The 16606-nt window shown below is 38.3% G+C and overlaps 1 protein-coding gene and 1 long non-coding RNA gene across 2 annotated transcripts; both read left to right on the top strand.

The window, feature by feature from the left end:
• The first annotated feature begins 6950 nt into the window (after positions 1-6950).
• LOC311251223 (CD209 antigen-like) lies at positions 6951-10161 on the top strand. The gene is made up of 6 exons (XM_084343589.1): positions 6951-6986; positions 7156-7269; positions 9106-9174; positions 9367-9491; positions 9659-9759; positions 9885-10161. The coding sequence occupies exons 1-6, from the start codon at positions 6983-6985 to the stop codon at positions 10024-10026; spliced, it is 555 nt and encodes a 184-aa protein (XP_084199715.1). The 5' UTR covers positions 6951-6982; the 3' UTR covers positions 10027-10161.
• Positions 10162-14880: 4719 nt separating this feature from the next.
• On the top strand, positions 14881-16189 carry LOC311268899. The gene is made up of 3 exons (XR_014624028.1): positions 14881-14970; positions 15141-15254; positions 16117-16189. It is a non-coding gene; the product is annotated as an uncharacterized lncRNA (long non-coding RNA).
• Positions 16190-16606: the final 417 nt, after the last annotated feature.

The raw sequence follows: 16606 nt of genomic DNA on the forward strand, positions 1-16606 counted from the left end.
TGAGCCTGTATCAGTTAAGTTTGTATTGTATCTATGTGTGGTTATAGCCATATTGTGTACGATTGCTTGTAATTTTCAGACTGGCTTGTAAGCAACAATACTGAAGACAAGTTAAGAGTGTGAGAGGTCTGTTCAAAAGAAAGTTTGAAATATGAAGTATTTTGTAGAGTGGTATAAATGTACGTAGAGTACAATGATATTGTTTTTGTTAAATTTAGTTTGTAGGATCAGGCTGTTGTGTCTTTCTCCTTGTTCAATTGTATCTAAACAGCTTACAGAATAGATTAAATGAAATAATAAACAGTCTAAATGTTACCCTGTCAACACCTGAGCAGTTCTGATATCAACCTATAGCCCAAACCACCTTGGGAAGTGACTTTAATTTTATTTTGTCAAGTTTCAAAACATGTTACATGTTATAGCTGCAGCAGCATTCATAATCTGTATCACAACTAAACTGTTTGAATCAAGGAAGTAACACAGTTTATTAGAGAACAAGGAAGAACAAGAGGGCTGTGCTGTGCAAGCAACTTCTTAGAATAGTGCAGACCGCACCATTCTAAGAAGAAACCACCACTCGACACGACTTTCACATTCACGGGTAAAATATGGTGGTCCACAAAGATGAATCAGAGATCACTATCCAGATTGTAAACCTCCCTGCTACTTCAGCCGGGATGAGTTACACTGGTGAAGGCGGTGAGGTGACTACTGCAGCAACGGGTGAGACTGTTGTGGAGAGTGTATACAACAATAATATCTGTTGAAGCCGAAACTCTCAGAAAGACGACACAGAGGCAAGGTTTGTAGAAAGTGGGTTCTGTTTATTCCTGGACTGACCAGACATTTATGTGCTTCGAAATCTGCTTCTACAATCACACTTGCGTAGTGATGTCCTACACCATTTTCAAAATGTCACGATGACCCTTGTCCCATTGTTCTATATCTTTCCTAGTATTTCATGTACTTTCCAAGAACTCCCGAGTCTTGTGTGAGAGAGTGCGTGTGTGCTCGTGCATGTGTGTGTGTGTGTTTATCCTGGTTGACTTGGCCCTATGTGTTGATTTGGAGTGTCCATACGGTTATGTGTGTGTGTTCTTATCAAGTGTGATGTCAGTCATATTTCCCAATCTATTGTTTATCTCAGACCCCAAAGCAGAATAACACATTCATTCACAGGTCAATACTAATCATCTAGTCAGGCCAGAATTCTCAATAAGACAAAAATGCTTTCACTGTTACGTTGTTTTAACCGTAAAAGCAACCAGAATTAAATCAATTATTTTGCATTGAATTGTATAAGAAGTATAAGTATATAAGTTATATAAGTATAAGGTCATGGAAGAAATGTTGTTGTCTAAAAGTTTAAGAAAATAAAATCCAAGGAATCTGCGTTTGAAAGTTTTGTAAGTGCAGAAGTGAAAGTGTCTTTTTGTTTTTTAGGTTGACATTTTTTTGTTTAATTACATCTATTAATGTAATTACATGTATACATCTCAGTATTTTTGTAATCTTCTCATTTTACTTGATTTAATTTGTATGTATTATTGTGATTATTTACTGTTATTTGACTGTTAAGTCACTTGTTTTAATTTATTATATCTGACAAACAAAGATGATATTTAATACTGTAATTTCCATCACATACTTACATGGCACCTTGTCGCAACACAAACACTCAAGTGATCTGTTTGATCTGATGAAGTCAAAAAAGAGCCTGACAACCAACAGATGGCCTCATTTATCTTCCCGCCCTTTTGTGCAAGTTGTATACAGTATTACTGTACGAATACAGTATACATGTCTAACCTCCTCTGCCAGTAGCCCTGATCAGTCTGAGCTTTGAACTAGAATGGACAAACCCAACACTGGCTCTAGAGACGGCCTTTTAAACTGCTGGATGCCGATAAATCCTACACACCGGAGCCCTCAGCAGGTGCTGCAGGTCCAGTGCAGCTTACTTTCCACCATGTGCACCCATTGTGTGTGTGTGTGTGTGTGTGTGTGTGTGTGTGTGTGTGTGTGTGTGTGTGTGTGTGTGTGTGCGCGCGTGTGTGTGTGTGTGTGTGTGTGTGTGTGTGTGTGTGTGTGTGTGTGTGTGTGTGTATGTATGTGTATGTGTTAAAACTTGGAGTTAGACATCAGGTGGACATTGACATCAGTTTAATGAAACTTAAATTTCCATTAAGTTGTTTATAATTTGCGTGTCTCTTTAAAAAGGGATTTTGCAAACCACTTCCAGAAGTACATGTGGATCGGCCTGACTGACTCACAGACAGAGGGGACATGGAAATGGGTGGATGGGACTCTGCTGACCAAAAGGTTCTGGCTTTTGTTTGTTTGTTTGTTTGTTTGTTTGTTTGTTTGTTTGTTTCAAATTAAATCACTTCCTTATGCTTCTTCTGATAAAAGTTTTTTTGTTTGATTGCAGCTACTGGATCTCTAAGGAGCCTAACGGTGGAACACATGAAAACTGCGGGGATATCAAGAATAATGGTGCTGAAAACACTTGGAATGATGAAAGTTGTTCCCATTCACTCTACTGGGTCTGTGAAAAGAAAGTCCTACCATAAATGCTTTGGCACAGGCAAAGCAAAGTGACAGTTGAGGAGGCCTTGTTGTTGTTTTAATAAGTCATTACAGCCTCAATACTGTGTGTTTGATCACCATTTATGTTACCTGTTACTTTTTTTTGCATTTAGACACCACAAAATGGTTCCTCTGCGACATTAAAACGTTGCTTTCATGACATGGTGAACAATGCATTATATTACTTTACAATATATAGCCAACAACTGCTCTTTTATCTATTTTATTTTATTTCAAAGCACTAATTTAAATCACCTTTTTTTTGCTAAATTTGTCTTCAAAATTATCATCAGCAACTTTAATTAAAGTAGAAAGTAAAAGTACATATTCTGCAGTAGAATTGTCCCTGTAAGTGATTTATATATTTTGTTGTTTTAGGATTAATATCACTTCTGCATATATGTTGCATTTTACTGCAGTAGATGTTTAAGGTTGAGCTCATTTTAACCTCTTTATGTACTGTTGGATAGTAATCTATAGAAATGCATCATAATCTATAAGATCATATTTGAGGCATCACTAACCTGTGAGACACACAAATGTCAACTTTTCATGAGCTCAGAAAAAACAGTTTGTTTTCTCAAGAAGTAGGAAACACTCAAAATTACTACATTTGGAGATACATTGCTCTCACTGGATAGGAGGGATGTAAAAAACTAATCTTGAAATAGTAAGTAGTAACTAAAGCTGTTAGACAAACTTAAAAAGTAAAAGAATAAAAAATAATATTTGCCTCTGATATGTAGTGGAGTAGATGTATAACGTTGTTTAAAATGTAAATACTAAACTAAAGCTCAAGTTCCCTGAATTTGGACTGATTGTTGTGTTTGTGTTTGAAGCAACATTATGTAACTTTTAACTTAATAAAAAATAACAGCTTCAAAATCATGTTGATGGTACAGTGTCTTGTAATAGAGTGAATGTCTCTGTTCTGCCACTCTGCCCCCCAATCACTTGTTTCTGCACTGTGTGACTTAAGATAAGATAGGATAAGATATGATAAGATGTTCCTTTATTGATCCCCCTTGGGAGAAATTCACAGATCACACAGCAGTACAGAGCAAAGATTAAAATAACAATTTGAATAAAAATATAATAAAAACTATTTGAATAAAAATAAACATACTATATACAGTAACTGTCCTTGTGTGACTTCAGTGAAAGGGTAGGATCACAGCGTTACATACATGTTTACTTCAAGATACAAGTTTTCAACACATAACATTGTTGTTACAGACCTGGGATTTGTATTTACAACAGTGGTGTTGCACTCAGAAATTGTGGGGGGCACCAAATCACACAAAATGCTAATTTCCACATAATGTGACTTTACGGTAATACATGATTTTGTCAAAGGCAAGGGTGACATGAGTTAAAGGACTTGGGGAGTTGTAACACAATATAGAGAATAGCTAGATGGTCAAAACACCAGAGGCCTGTACTATGAAGAAAGTTCAACATACCCCAGATATGTTTCCGTGATCTGGCTTCACTAAGCTTCACAATTGCAATCATGGTAAGTGGTCACATGAAGGTGATCATGTCTATAAGTCAGCCCAGGTTTTCCACAAACATGGAAAAGTCTTCTGGCAGGAGAGAAGGAATATGTTATTAAAGAAGAGCAAACTTTTAGATAAATACACAATGTTACACACATAATCCAGGCTTAAAGCAACACAGTTACAGCCAACAAATGCAGGACGGACAGCTGACACAAACACTGCCGACTGTGTAAATGTGTAAATCAACAGGCTTATACAGTAATGTCACTGCCCCATCATTAGGGCACGAGTAGATAATCTGATTATAATTATATTTGTGCATTGCATTAAATGAATATGTTCCTCTGATGTATTTTTGTGCAGTGTATGAAAATTTTAGCCTCATTCTTTCAGCTGCAACCCCCATGGTGTCAAACGTACTTGGGAGAAAATTACGAAAAATATATAGAAGCATAATTCAAAGCAGTTCTTTCATATCTTCTAACAAGGCTTTATTGCTTCAATCTGTTTCTCTGTTGTATAAAAAGCACAATGAAATGGCTGTGACATTGCATACAGGCAACAGGTGACACCTCTCATGATCTTCTATCAATAATAATGCCATTTTCCAGAAAATGGATTGGTCAGAAGGTGGTGCTTTTAATGAAACATAGCCTGCTCCAGTAATGTTTTATGTGTGCAGCATAACAAAATATCCTGGTAAGAAGTGAACCACCATTATAACACTGAAAAGTTAGAGTTTACCCTGAAGTTGCCTCGCTAACTAAAAAGCTGCTATGTGTGTGTGTGTGTGTGTGTGTGTGTGTGTGCGTGTGTGTGTGTGTGTGTGTGTTTGTGTGTGTGTGTGTGTGTGTGTGTGTGTGTGTTAAAAATAGTGTGCTGCTGTCAGAGAATTGTCAGTTGCATTGAACAAAGGTTTAAGTTGTGTGAATGTCATACATTTTATGATAGTTAACAGCCTTTCTGAAGGCTGCAGTGTGATATTCTAAATATATTTTGCAGAAGTAACCTACCCAAAAGATTCCGGTTCCTGTTCATTGGGGTCGGAACGCCTTCTATTTCAGAGAGGTTAGCACAATAGTTTATCATTTATCATTTCAGAAGCTCACTCTCCAGACTTTGATGCCCTCAGGCCCCTCAGGACCAAACTGAACTGTCAATACAGCTGAGTGTCATGGATCAATTCGATATATATGTTAATGTAGAGAGACCATCAGGTAACCCTGGTAAGAGGAAGAAAATGGGAAAATGTTCAGAAAATATTAATACAAATGAAGACAAGATCCACCCTCTGGAGCCAGAGAGACCTGAACCTGCACTCTCAGGTAATGAACACAAACATGTAAACACTCTAAAAGGATGTTGACTGCATTTCTTACATAACATCACACACAAACATTATATTCTATATTCTCAAAGAACTCGTCTGAAGTAAAACAAAGACTTACATGACATGTTTGAGAAACCATAATGTGAAGGAGGCAGAGAGGAAAGAAGTTAACCACAGCACTGAGCCTACCAACTCTCTGATATACTTTATTGATGCCTCTGGAGGAAACTTTTATTTGGCTTCAACATGCTGCAGATCAGACCTAATTGTACTGAATCTGAAAAAAGTGCCACTCAATCTTTAGCCTCTGCCATAATATCAGGGGTTAAAGATTGTTCATTATTGTGCTGATGACACACATAAATACTTTTCCATGTCATCTGAGAGGATTTCAATTTAATTTTCAGGGTGGGACTCTTCTGGTTTTTGCTTGTACAGTTTTTCACTCGACAAACGTTTTACATTTACACTTTTAAATTTGTGGTTGTTGTGAGGTGCAATGTGTGAAAAGAGAACAAACTGAAGCCTTGGCCACAGACGCAAAGAATTATGAATAAAACGTTAATTGCTTTTTGTTCTGTCAGCTGTAGATGATATTTGACTTTACACTTGGTCGACTCTCTCAATGATGATGAAATAGAGAACTGTTATAGAACTCAACTCCTGAGTCATTCTACTGCCTCGAATGCCTGGTGGCAGGGATGTGCTGATTAGTCGAGTTGTTTCATGGCTGGACCGGGGGTTCCCAAGAGCTTTGTGGCTGCTGCTCGTAATATTTCTTTAATGATAATGTTTTATCCCTGTATATCTATTAATGATTACATGTTATTATTTATGTGTTTTACTCAAGCGCTCCCCCAGGTGTGACAGCAGCTTAAGTGTTTTGAGTGAGTTACAATGTGACAAATTGTAGTTGATGGCCGCTAATGTTTAAAATGTTGTCTGTGTGTGCTCTGAGGGCTGCAGTTCTATACTCTCTTCTCTCATCTATACAAGTAAGCTTTCAGTCATACAAAGACTGAGTAATCATTTTAATGTGGGTGCAACAGTGCACACTTTGAAAGAGGATATCCTGGAAGGTCTTTACAGTGTTGCAAGAAATGTGAGAGAAATTCTGGAACAACAAAAAACAAATAAATAAATAGATAGATAAATAAATAAATAAAGAGTTTGAAAAAGAAGTTCAGACCTGCTGAATTTTCTCACTTCTGCTGACTCAGAGCATTAGATTGGTGAGTGATCACAGAGTGAGGTTGGTGTTTCACTCCATCTAAAGGCATCTGCGTCTGTTTAAAGTTCATAAGAAAAATGTTAGGATTAATCTCTGTTTTGTCTTTTTATTTCTTGCTTCATGATTGTAATCTATTGAGTGTAAACCACAAATACAAGGCTTGATTTACTATATTTGAAATGATATTGAAACACAAACAAATTACAATATTGTCTTCTTATTCCAGCTGCTGTAGATACACGAGTTCAGAAGAGCTCACTCAGAGCTGCTGCAGTGATTCTGGGTCTGCTGTGTCTTCTCCTCCTGACTGGACTCATAACTCTGGTTGTCATGTGTGAGTACTTTGTTAGCATGCTGATGAAGCAACAGGTGATACTGGTTAACAGTATTTGTTTGTTATTATTAATTGTGGTCTATGTTCATATGTGTTTGTATTTGATTTCATCACCCAAAAGTAAATTCTCACAGCAAATTTTTTAAATCTGTTTTTGTGTCAAACACAGTAACCAGGAGCAATGAAATGCAGGAAATGAAGATGGTCAGGTTACAGGCTAGTAACAACAACCTGACTGAAGAAAGAGACCAGCTACAGACCAGTTACAACCAACTGGTTGAAGGTAACCAGAGAATGCGAAAGAGACTGTGATGTGATTGCTGGCTGCTATAGCTGATGCTGAGCTGTAATGCTTTAATGTATAGCTAAACAGTACATCTGTCATTTTTTAGGTATGGTATAAAGGGTGCAAAATATTGTGTACGCAATGAAAGGTGTTGAAAGTGTATGAGACTTTAGTATGAGGACTTAGATGAGCTTATGTGTACGGAGCATAAGGGCCCAGACACACCAAACAGGCTTCAAAGAGCAGTGGCGATAGGTTGACAGTTGCGTTGCCTCACATCACCTGTGTCCCAGCCAAAAAGCTGCACTTGAACACACCACAGCCAAGACTACAGCCGAGAGGAAATACTGCTCGATACCACCAGGTGGCAGTAGTCTGTATTTGTCATTAAAAAAAGCGAAAACAGAAGATATGGGAATGCGGATAAACAAACTGTTATGATAAAGCATGATGATTTTTTTCACACCACTTGCTAACATAACCAATTCTAATCAAGAATATGTCTGATAAAAATAATACCACAGCGAAATTATGAAGCGGCCTTCCTTTTCCTTTTCCATTTCTCTTCTCATGCACTGATTTACTTAGCTGGGCAGCCAGTCAGAGTGATTTCTCTCACTGATGGGCTCTCCCACCAATTTCACACGCTCAGTTAGCTTAAAAGCTTTGACAAGGGCCGACTAAGGCTGTGTCCAAATTCAGGGGCTGCAGCCCACGAAGGGCGCATTTGAAGGCCAATTACGTCACAACGCTGCGCGAAGGCTGTCCAAATTCAAAGGCTCCTCCAAACGCAGCCCACAAATGCAGCCTGGCCTTCCCTCTTTTTGGAGGACGCACCGCTACTATCCTTGCGGCCTGCCATATCCCAAGATCCTTTGCGCAACCGCTGCTAAGTCCCGAAACAGAAGACGAAGCAAGAGAAAATGGCGACATCAAGTGGCGCAGACCATACATCCATGCGCCTGGCTCATCTGAACATCCAACGCCATGTTAAACTTTACGGGACTATAAAACTTCCAGATGTTAACTTTCAGTTAAAATACGTGACGCTGGTAATGCTATGGTAAATATAGTTGTTATTCACCAATGTTTATTTTGTAATGTTGATGATTCAATTTAGATTTGACACATTTTGTCGTTAATTTTTGTACACACACAAATAAATGTATACGTTTGATAGATTTGAACCAAAACAGACTTTAATGCATCTCTTCATTCACAATCGTGGCGTAAGGGTAAGGGGCGGGACCATCTGGTGAGGCAACCAGGAAAAACTCTGAAGGCTAGACCGTCCCATTTAACAACGGTGGACGAGGCTTTCAAAGACCTGTTCGAAGGACCCGGCCCTCGTGGACCGCAAAGGCTAGGTCATTGAAGGCTGCAGCCCCTGAATTTGGACACAGCCTAAAGCCAACGGTGCGGGACACGCTTCAACAACAGGGCCACAGACGCTCAAGAGTGACTTTGACATTAGCCAACGGCTGGCCATCGGCCTGGTGCGTCAGGGCCAAGATACAGGAAGCAAACACTGCATCATTGATAGATTTGTGAAATAGATAATAGAAAGATTCCCCTGTAGAGGTCTCTGAAAAACTTTGGTAAGTGGAATGATCAAATACATTTTTAAAGTGAAATAAAACTCTTGAGCCATGATACAGCAAACATGTACATTTCTTAGATACCATTTTGTCTCTTTTATCATTTTTGCTGTGAAGGAGATACTAACATTCTCTCTGTTTCTCATTCTCGTTACAAGAAAGCTAATGATTCTGTTTTAGGTTGAAACAAACACTGTATAGACTAACGCGACAGATGATGGTCATTCTGTTTCAGATACTGAGGCCAGTCTGAAAAATCTGACTAATGAGAAAGAGGTCCTGAAGAGCATTCTGAAAGACGTTGGTAAGCTGATTAAATCAGTGAAGAAAAAATGAACCCTCATCACAGTTCTCAGCCTGTGAGCCATGATACAGCACACATACATATTTCTGACAGATCAAATCTTGGCTCTTTGTTTTGTAGCTGAATCATGTCTTAATTCTCGTTGTTGCTGAGATATTAAGGTTCTTTCTGTTTCTCACCATGCTCAACAAGGATGGGTATATTTCAGAGGTAATGCCTATTACGTGTCATCTACCAACAAAACCTGGCAACAGAGTCGAGATGACTGTCTTCAAAAAGGTGCAGACCTGATGATTATCAACAGCAAAGAAGAACAGGTGTGTGTGTGTGTGTGTGTGTGTGTGTGTGTGTGTTCAAGCTTGGAGTTAAAATATTGAAGTACTGTAAAAGTCAGTGAGGTGGACATTGAAATACGTTTGATGGAAAAATTCAACTTAAATTTCAATTAAGTTGTTTAAAGTTTGTGTCTCTCTTTTTAAAAAAGGATTTTGCAAACCGGTTCAAGAAGTACATGTGGATCGGCCTGACTGACTCACAGACAGAGGGGACGTGGAAATGGGTGGATGGGACTCTGCTGACCAAAAGGTTCAGACTTTGTTTGTTTGTTTGTTAGTTTGTTTGTTTGTTTGTTTGTTTGTTTCAAATTAAATCACTTCCTTGTGCTTCTTGGATTACATTCTCTGATAAAAGTTCATTTGTTTCAATTACAGCTACTGGGCCTCTAAGGAGCCTAACGGTGAAAAAAAAGAAAACTGCGGGGATATAAAGAAATATGATGCTGAAAACAGTTGGAATGATGAAGGCTGTTCCCATTCACTCTACTGGGTCTGTGAAAAGAAACTCCCACAATAACCCAGAACCCATCAGACATTACAGAAAACTCAGATTAATAAATGCATCTCTCAGTTTCATCTGAACAGAACAAAAGGTGTATCTGTTTTTTTTGTTGTTGTTGTTGTGACATTTCATTATGAACTCAGACCTTCACAAAAGCATGCTTATTATTTTCAAGTGTAGACAGCATTTCCAGATTTCCGTTAAAGTGTGCGCTTAATCTGTATGTTATGTTACCTGCTAATTTTTGTGAAATTATCAATTTAAATATAAGAAAATGGCACCTCGGCAACATTAAAACTTTGCTTTAATGACATAGTGAACAATACATTATATGACTGTACAATATATAACCCACAATTGCATTTGGAGCGTTTTGTTTGTTGTTATTTTTATCATTGTTATTATTATTATTATTATTATTGGTATTGTTGTTATTATTATTATTATTATTATTATTACTATAAATGTTTAGGTTAATCAGATAAGAGTTTAATAGCATTTTTTTTCTAGTTATTTCTTTTGTTTTGTTTAGTTTTGTCTAGTTAGTATTTTGTTTAGTTTGGGAATTTTGGCAACACTGAGGGCACCCTGGATTTTATAGGTAGAAGGATAGGCGTAAGACCATGATGCACCTGGGTGGGCCTATGGTTTTTTTTTACCAGAGCAGGAGAGGCATGCCGGATTCCTTTGTTCTTTGCTTGCTTGCTTTTTTGAGAAATAAACTATCAAAACCAAAGGAACTTTGAATGGACATTGAACTGTACAACACAAGCCCGTGGTGCAGCACGGCTCTTTGATTTGCATTTTAAAGTTAGATTTGAAGTTTGATTTAGATATTATTCTCTTTTCTATTGTAATTACATTACACCATTGTAATGGCAATTCAATCACTTTTTGCGCTCAAAAATTGCCTGCAAAATTATCATCAGCTAAATGTACTAAAAGTATTAAAGTAAAAGTACTCATTCTGCAGTAAAATGGTCCCTGTCAATGTTAAATGATAGGATTAATATTACTGCTGCATTGATGTTGCATTTTATTTGTGTATGCTTAAGGGTTGGGTTCAATGCAACTACTTTATTTGCTGTTGGATAGTTTAATCTACAGAAATGCACCATATTGTGTAAGATCATCATACATCTGAGGTGTCACTTTCCTCCGAGAACTATGTGTCCTGATGAGTCCGTTTTCATGAGCTCAGAAAAACAGTCTGTTTTCTTACAGAGTAGGACATTTTTCTACATCCATAGAGGAAGCCTTCATCCTGCAGTTTGTCATAAATACTCAAAATTACTACATTTGGAGATACATTGTTCTCGTTGGATAGGAGGAATGTAAAAGAGTAACAAGCACAGCATTTGCCTGTGAGATGTAGTGGAGTAGAAGTATAAAGATGTTACTCCTTGAATTTGTACTGAACATCACTTGAGTAAATGTAGGCTGCTTGGGACTTTCCACCAATGACAAACACAAACTACAAATGAGTGACATCATATGTGCACATATCTGATATCTAGTCCTTTCAACCAACCCGTATCATTGTGTCAAATTATCTTAAATAGCATTAATGTCCACCCACGAGATGGTAGTGCATGGACCCAGTGAATAATGACGACTAATGACACAAAATGGAGGACAGTGATACATTTGTTCTGAGAGTGGCTCCTTTAAAGAATCGAGCAGGAATGAATGAGTGTGAGAGCGTGGAGAGAGAGAGAGAGAGAGAGAGAGACAGATAAAGTGAAAGTGGATACAAGCGGAGCAGAGAGGGAAAGTTAGCGGTAAGTTGTCATTTTAACAATAGTAAATGTGAAGTGCAGAGTGAGGACACTGTTTACAATCTTATTGATGTGTAGGAGATCATTTAATTGTGGACGATCGAGGAAAAAGAACATTTTATTTGACACTGAGATAAGAAAATCATAGAGCTGTGTCGCCAAAACTTTGGACGCTTATCCTATCCTGTAAATTCGGCAAATGTAACATGCTTTATTAATTAATTCCCTCCTCTGTATATATAAAAAGAAATATTGTGTTAGTTTGTCCCGTCCGCCAGAAACTGATTTCCGTCTTTTCGGCAGGTGAGATATTGCCTTCTATGAGTTGTATTGGCCCTTTAAAGGTATTTCACCAGGTAAAAAGGACTGGATTGGTTATAATCTAGGGCACAGAGCAGGTAAAATAATGGAGAGTCATAAGGATAATTGCAATAGAGATCAATTCTTTATTTTATACATAACCCATCCGTAAATCATGTTAATAAATACAGGCCTAATCAAGGATATTAGACATACAGACACATATTACCGCTGGAAACAATACTATACTATCGCCTGTGATCACGTCAATGTCATGCCCTGATTACGATATAAACTGCAAACACTTGGCCACAATTGTAAAGCAGCTGTAGACATATAAACTGGGCGAATCAGCTTCTGGCGGACGATCACTTTTTGGCAGCACACCGGTTTGGTATTTCCTGATGGACACTTCGGCCGGATGGGTTGTGGTTTAACAGGATGTAGCGGTTCACACTTCAGCATTTTTCAGTGTATTGTTTTAAAATAATTTGTGTTTTTAACCTCATGCATGTGCATAAAAGGTGATAGTCGTCATAGGCGTCAGTAATGTATAAAAACTAGAAATTAGTGAAAAACCAGAATAATAACCTGGCCAGGTGGAAAATGCCTACCAGAGTATGCATCCTGCTTCTTATTAGCAGTGGCGGTCCAAGCTTGCATGACGCCCTGGGCGAACCTCACCTTGAGCACCAAAATAACTTTTTGCTAAACTAATATTCACAATAATATTGTATAATATCAGTCTGTAGTTGCAAGCACCATCTTCTTCGCTGTGGTGTCCTGGGGTGCAGGCATCAAAGCGAAGGACGCCAACAGACTGGACAAACTCTTCAAGAAGGCAGAGTTGTTGGCTCTAAGCTTGTCAACCTGGAGGAGGTGGCGGAGGACAGGATGCTGGCAAAACTGCTGGCTATCATGGACAATGTCTCTCACCCCCTCCACAAAACTCTGGACAAGCTTAAGAGCAGCTTCAGCCACAGACTCATTCAACCCCGCTGCCTAAAGCAACGGCACAGGAAATCATTCCTACCTGGTGCCATCAGACTTTACAAAGCTCACTCCATAACACACAAATAATGCTCTTTAAATTATTATTACTGTAAATACTGCACCTTATCTTCTCGCACCTTATGTTCCTCTTACCTATACTCTTAGATACCTCAGCAGCTTGCCATTAGCTTACATTGTGAAAGAAGTGGCTGTAAAACTGTGGATACGTTTTTTGGAGCTTCACAATACCAGCATCTGGTATTTTTATACCCGCAAAGTCGAGGGCACCATCTTCAGTGCTGTATCCAGATATGAATTGTTACATCCATGCATTGCAAGTGACGAGACACCAATGCAAAATTACAAGTTTGCTCATCGGACACATAACATAACATAATTTACCCGAAATGATTCAGTTTCCTGTTAAATGTAGGCACCTGTGTGTATATGCTGCTGACTATTTGACAGATGTTAGGAACACCAATTCAAAACAGTTCACTACAATCTTTTATCATTTCAGAAGCTCTGTCTCCAGACTCTGATGCCCTCAGGCCCCTCAGGACCAAACTGAATTGTCAATACTGCTGAGCGTCATGGAGCAAATGGATATCCATGTAGAGAGTCCATCAGGCAAGCCTTGTCAGAAGAGTTTGGTAAAATGTTCAGAAAATATTTATGCTAATGAAGAAAAGATCCAGACTCTGGAGCCAGAGAGACCTGAACCTGCACTCTCAGGTAATGAGCACAAACATGTAAACACTCTAAAAGGATGTTGACTGCATTTCTTACATAACACCACACACAAACATTATATTCTCGTCCTCCTCATTAAGAACTCGTCTGAAGTAAAACAAAGACTTACATGACGTGTTTGAGAAACCATAATGTGAAGGAGGCAGAGAGGAACGAAGTTAACCACAGCACTGAGCCTACCAACTCTCTGATATACTTTATTGATCCCTCTGGAGGAAACTTTTATTTGGCTTCAACATGCTGACACGAATAACACACATAAATACTTTTCCATATCATCTGATGAGGATTTCAATTTAACTTTCTTGGTGGGACTCTAAAGGTTTTTGTTTCAACAGTTTTTCACTTCTACAAAAGTTTTACATTTCCCCTTTTAATTTGCTGTTGTTGTGAGGTTCAATGTGTGAAAAGAGAACAAACTGAAGCCTTGGCCACAGACGCAAAGAATTATGAATAAAACGTTAATTGCTTCTTGTTCTGTCAGCTGTAGATGACATTTGACTTTACACTTAGTCGACTCTCTCAATGAGAGATGAAATAGAGAACTGTTACAGATCTCAACTCCTGAGTCATTCTACTGCCTCGAATCACTGGTGGCAGGGATGTGCTGATTAGTCGGGTTGTTTCATGGCTGGACCGGGGGTTCCCAAGAGCTTTGTGGCTGCTGCTCGTAATATTTCTTTAATGACAATGTCTTAACCCTGTATATCTATTAAAGATTACATGTTATTATTTATCAGTTTGAAAGAGAAGTTCAGACCTGCTGAATCTTCTCACTTCTACTGACTCAGAGCATTAGATTGGTGAGTGATCACAGAGTGAGGTTGGTGTTTCACTCCATCTAAAGGCATCTGTATCCGTTTAAACTTCATAAGAAAAATGTTATGATTAATCTGTTTTGTCTTTTTATTTCTCGCTTCATGATTGTAATCTATTGAGTGTAAACCACCAATACAAGGCTTGATTTACTATATTTGAAATGATATTGAAACACAAACAAATTACAAATATTGTCTTCTTATTCCAGCTGCTGTAGATACACGAGTTCAGAAGAGCTCACTCAGAGCTGCTGCAGTGATTCTGGGTCTGCTGTGTCTTCTCCTCCTGACTGGACTCATAACTCTGGTTGTCATGTGTGAGTACTTTGTTAGCATGCTGATGAAGCAACAGGTGATACTGGTTAACAGTATTTGTTTGTTATTATTAATTGTGGCCTAATTTCATATGTGTTTATATTTGATTTCATCACTCAAAACTAAATTCTCTCCGGAAATTTTTTTTAATCTGTTTTTGTGTCAAACACAGTAACCAGGAGCAATGAAATGCATGAAATGAAGATGGTCAGGTTACAGGCTAGTAACAACATCCTGACTGAAGAAAGAGACCAGCTACAGACCAGTTTCAACCAACTGGTTGAAGGTAACCAGAGAATGCAAATTCTGAAGAGACTGTGATGTGATTGCTGGCTGCTATAGGTGATGCTGAGCTGTATTACTTTAATGTATAGCTGGGAGCTAAACCGTACATCTGTCTTTTTTACTTAATGGAGAATTAGAAAAGTAGGTACAGTGCAAAATATCGTGTACGCAATGAAAGATGTTGAGAGTGTATGTGACTTTAGTATGAGGACTTAAATGAGCTTCTGTGTACAATGTGTGATTGTTGGACCTGAAAGACAAACAGTCTACTAACATATTCTGAATAATGACAATTACAACTATGACAATCACTTTGTCTGACTGCTGTAGTTATCGCAGCAAAGATAATGTGATGCTATGTGATCAAGTGAGCTGAGGATGTGATGTTTCCTTTTTATGAGGAAATGGTAATAAACAAACTCAAACCTTTTATCAAAAGATTAAGACATTTATCTGTCTATTGTCTTTGGACTGTGGGAAGAAGCGGGAGCAAAATTTTTTGCTGTGAGGCCACAGTGCCAGCTACTGCCCCACCGTGCAACCCTGGATTAAAACACAATTTCCATATCCGGATCTGATGAAGCAACATTCATAACACAGAGTTTGCTCCTTGTTGTTTTTAATGTAACTGGTAATAGAGTAGTGTCAATAGTATCCTGGTGTGCACTGGAATATTGATATATTTTAACCACCGGCTGCACCCGGAAGAGAAGCACGACTGTGCACGGGGTGTCTTCCATTTTTTACAATTTCCATATTGTTTGTATTGAATATCTCTTAACTTGCATGTTCTTTTGCCCTTCCATCAACATTTCAGCTTTATTGCAGATTATTCCCATGATTTAGTCTTTCTGCTTTCTCAGATAGGAAGTCACTCGACATTGAGGCCAGATTTAAAGCCCTTACTGATGAACTGAAGACGAAGCTGGTTGACTTTGGTAAGTGTGAGGATTCATAGTGCTCAGATGATGAATCCTAATGACTTCTGTGATCCCCTTACTTTTCCCTGTAGCACCACCTGCAGGTCAAAGTTTTCGCTTATCCAGTGAAATATTTCAACATCCACTGAGTGACTTGACTCAAAATTTTGTACAGACATTTATGGTTCCAAGAGGTAAATCACAACTTTTCTGTTAGCGCCACCTTGAGGATTGATTGTTTGATTGATTGTTTGATTGATTGATTGATTGATTGATTGATTGATTGATTGATTGATTGATCAGATTTACGTTAACTCAAAACATTTTCTGTGCTTTCGTTACTAGAGGGGCTTCAGATTTTCCCCAGATATCTAATTCTTGTCTCATTGCTGGATGTCTAGCAGACTATCAGGGCACCCAGGTGGCAGAGTGT

The sequence above is a fragment of the Pagrus pagrus genome (genome assembly GCF_965226575.1).
Source record: "Pagrus pagrus genome assembly, chromosome: 2".
Classification (NCBI taxonomy): Eukaryota; Metazoa; Chordata; class Actinopteri; order Spariformes; family Sparidae; genus Pagrus; species Pagrus pagrus.

Excerpts from the sequence above, each read along its gene's own strand:
- LOC311251223 (XM_084343589.1), top strand. Across the intron at positions 9,175-9,366 it reads GAGCATTCTGAAAGACGTTG|GATGGGTATATTTCAGAGGT; the intron begins GTAAGCTGATTA and ends ATGCTCAACAAG. Across the intron at positions 9,492-9,658 it reads TCAACAGCAAAGAAGAACAG|GATTTTGCAAACCGGTTCAA; the intron begins GTGTGTGTGTGT and ends TTTTTAAAAAAG.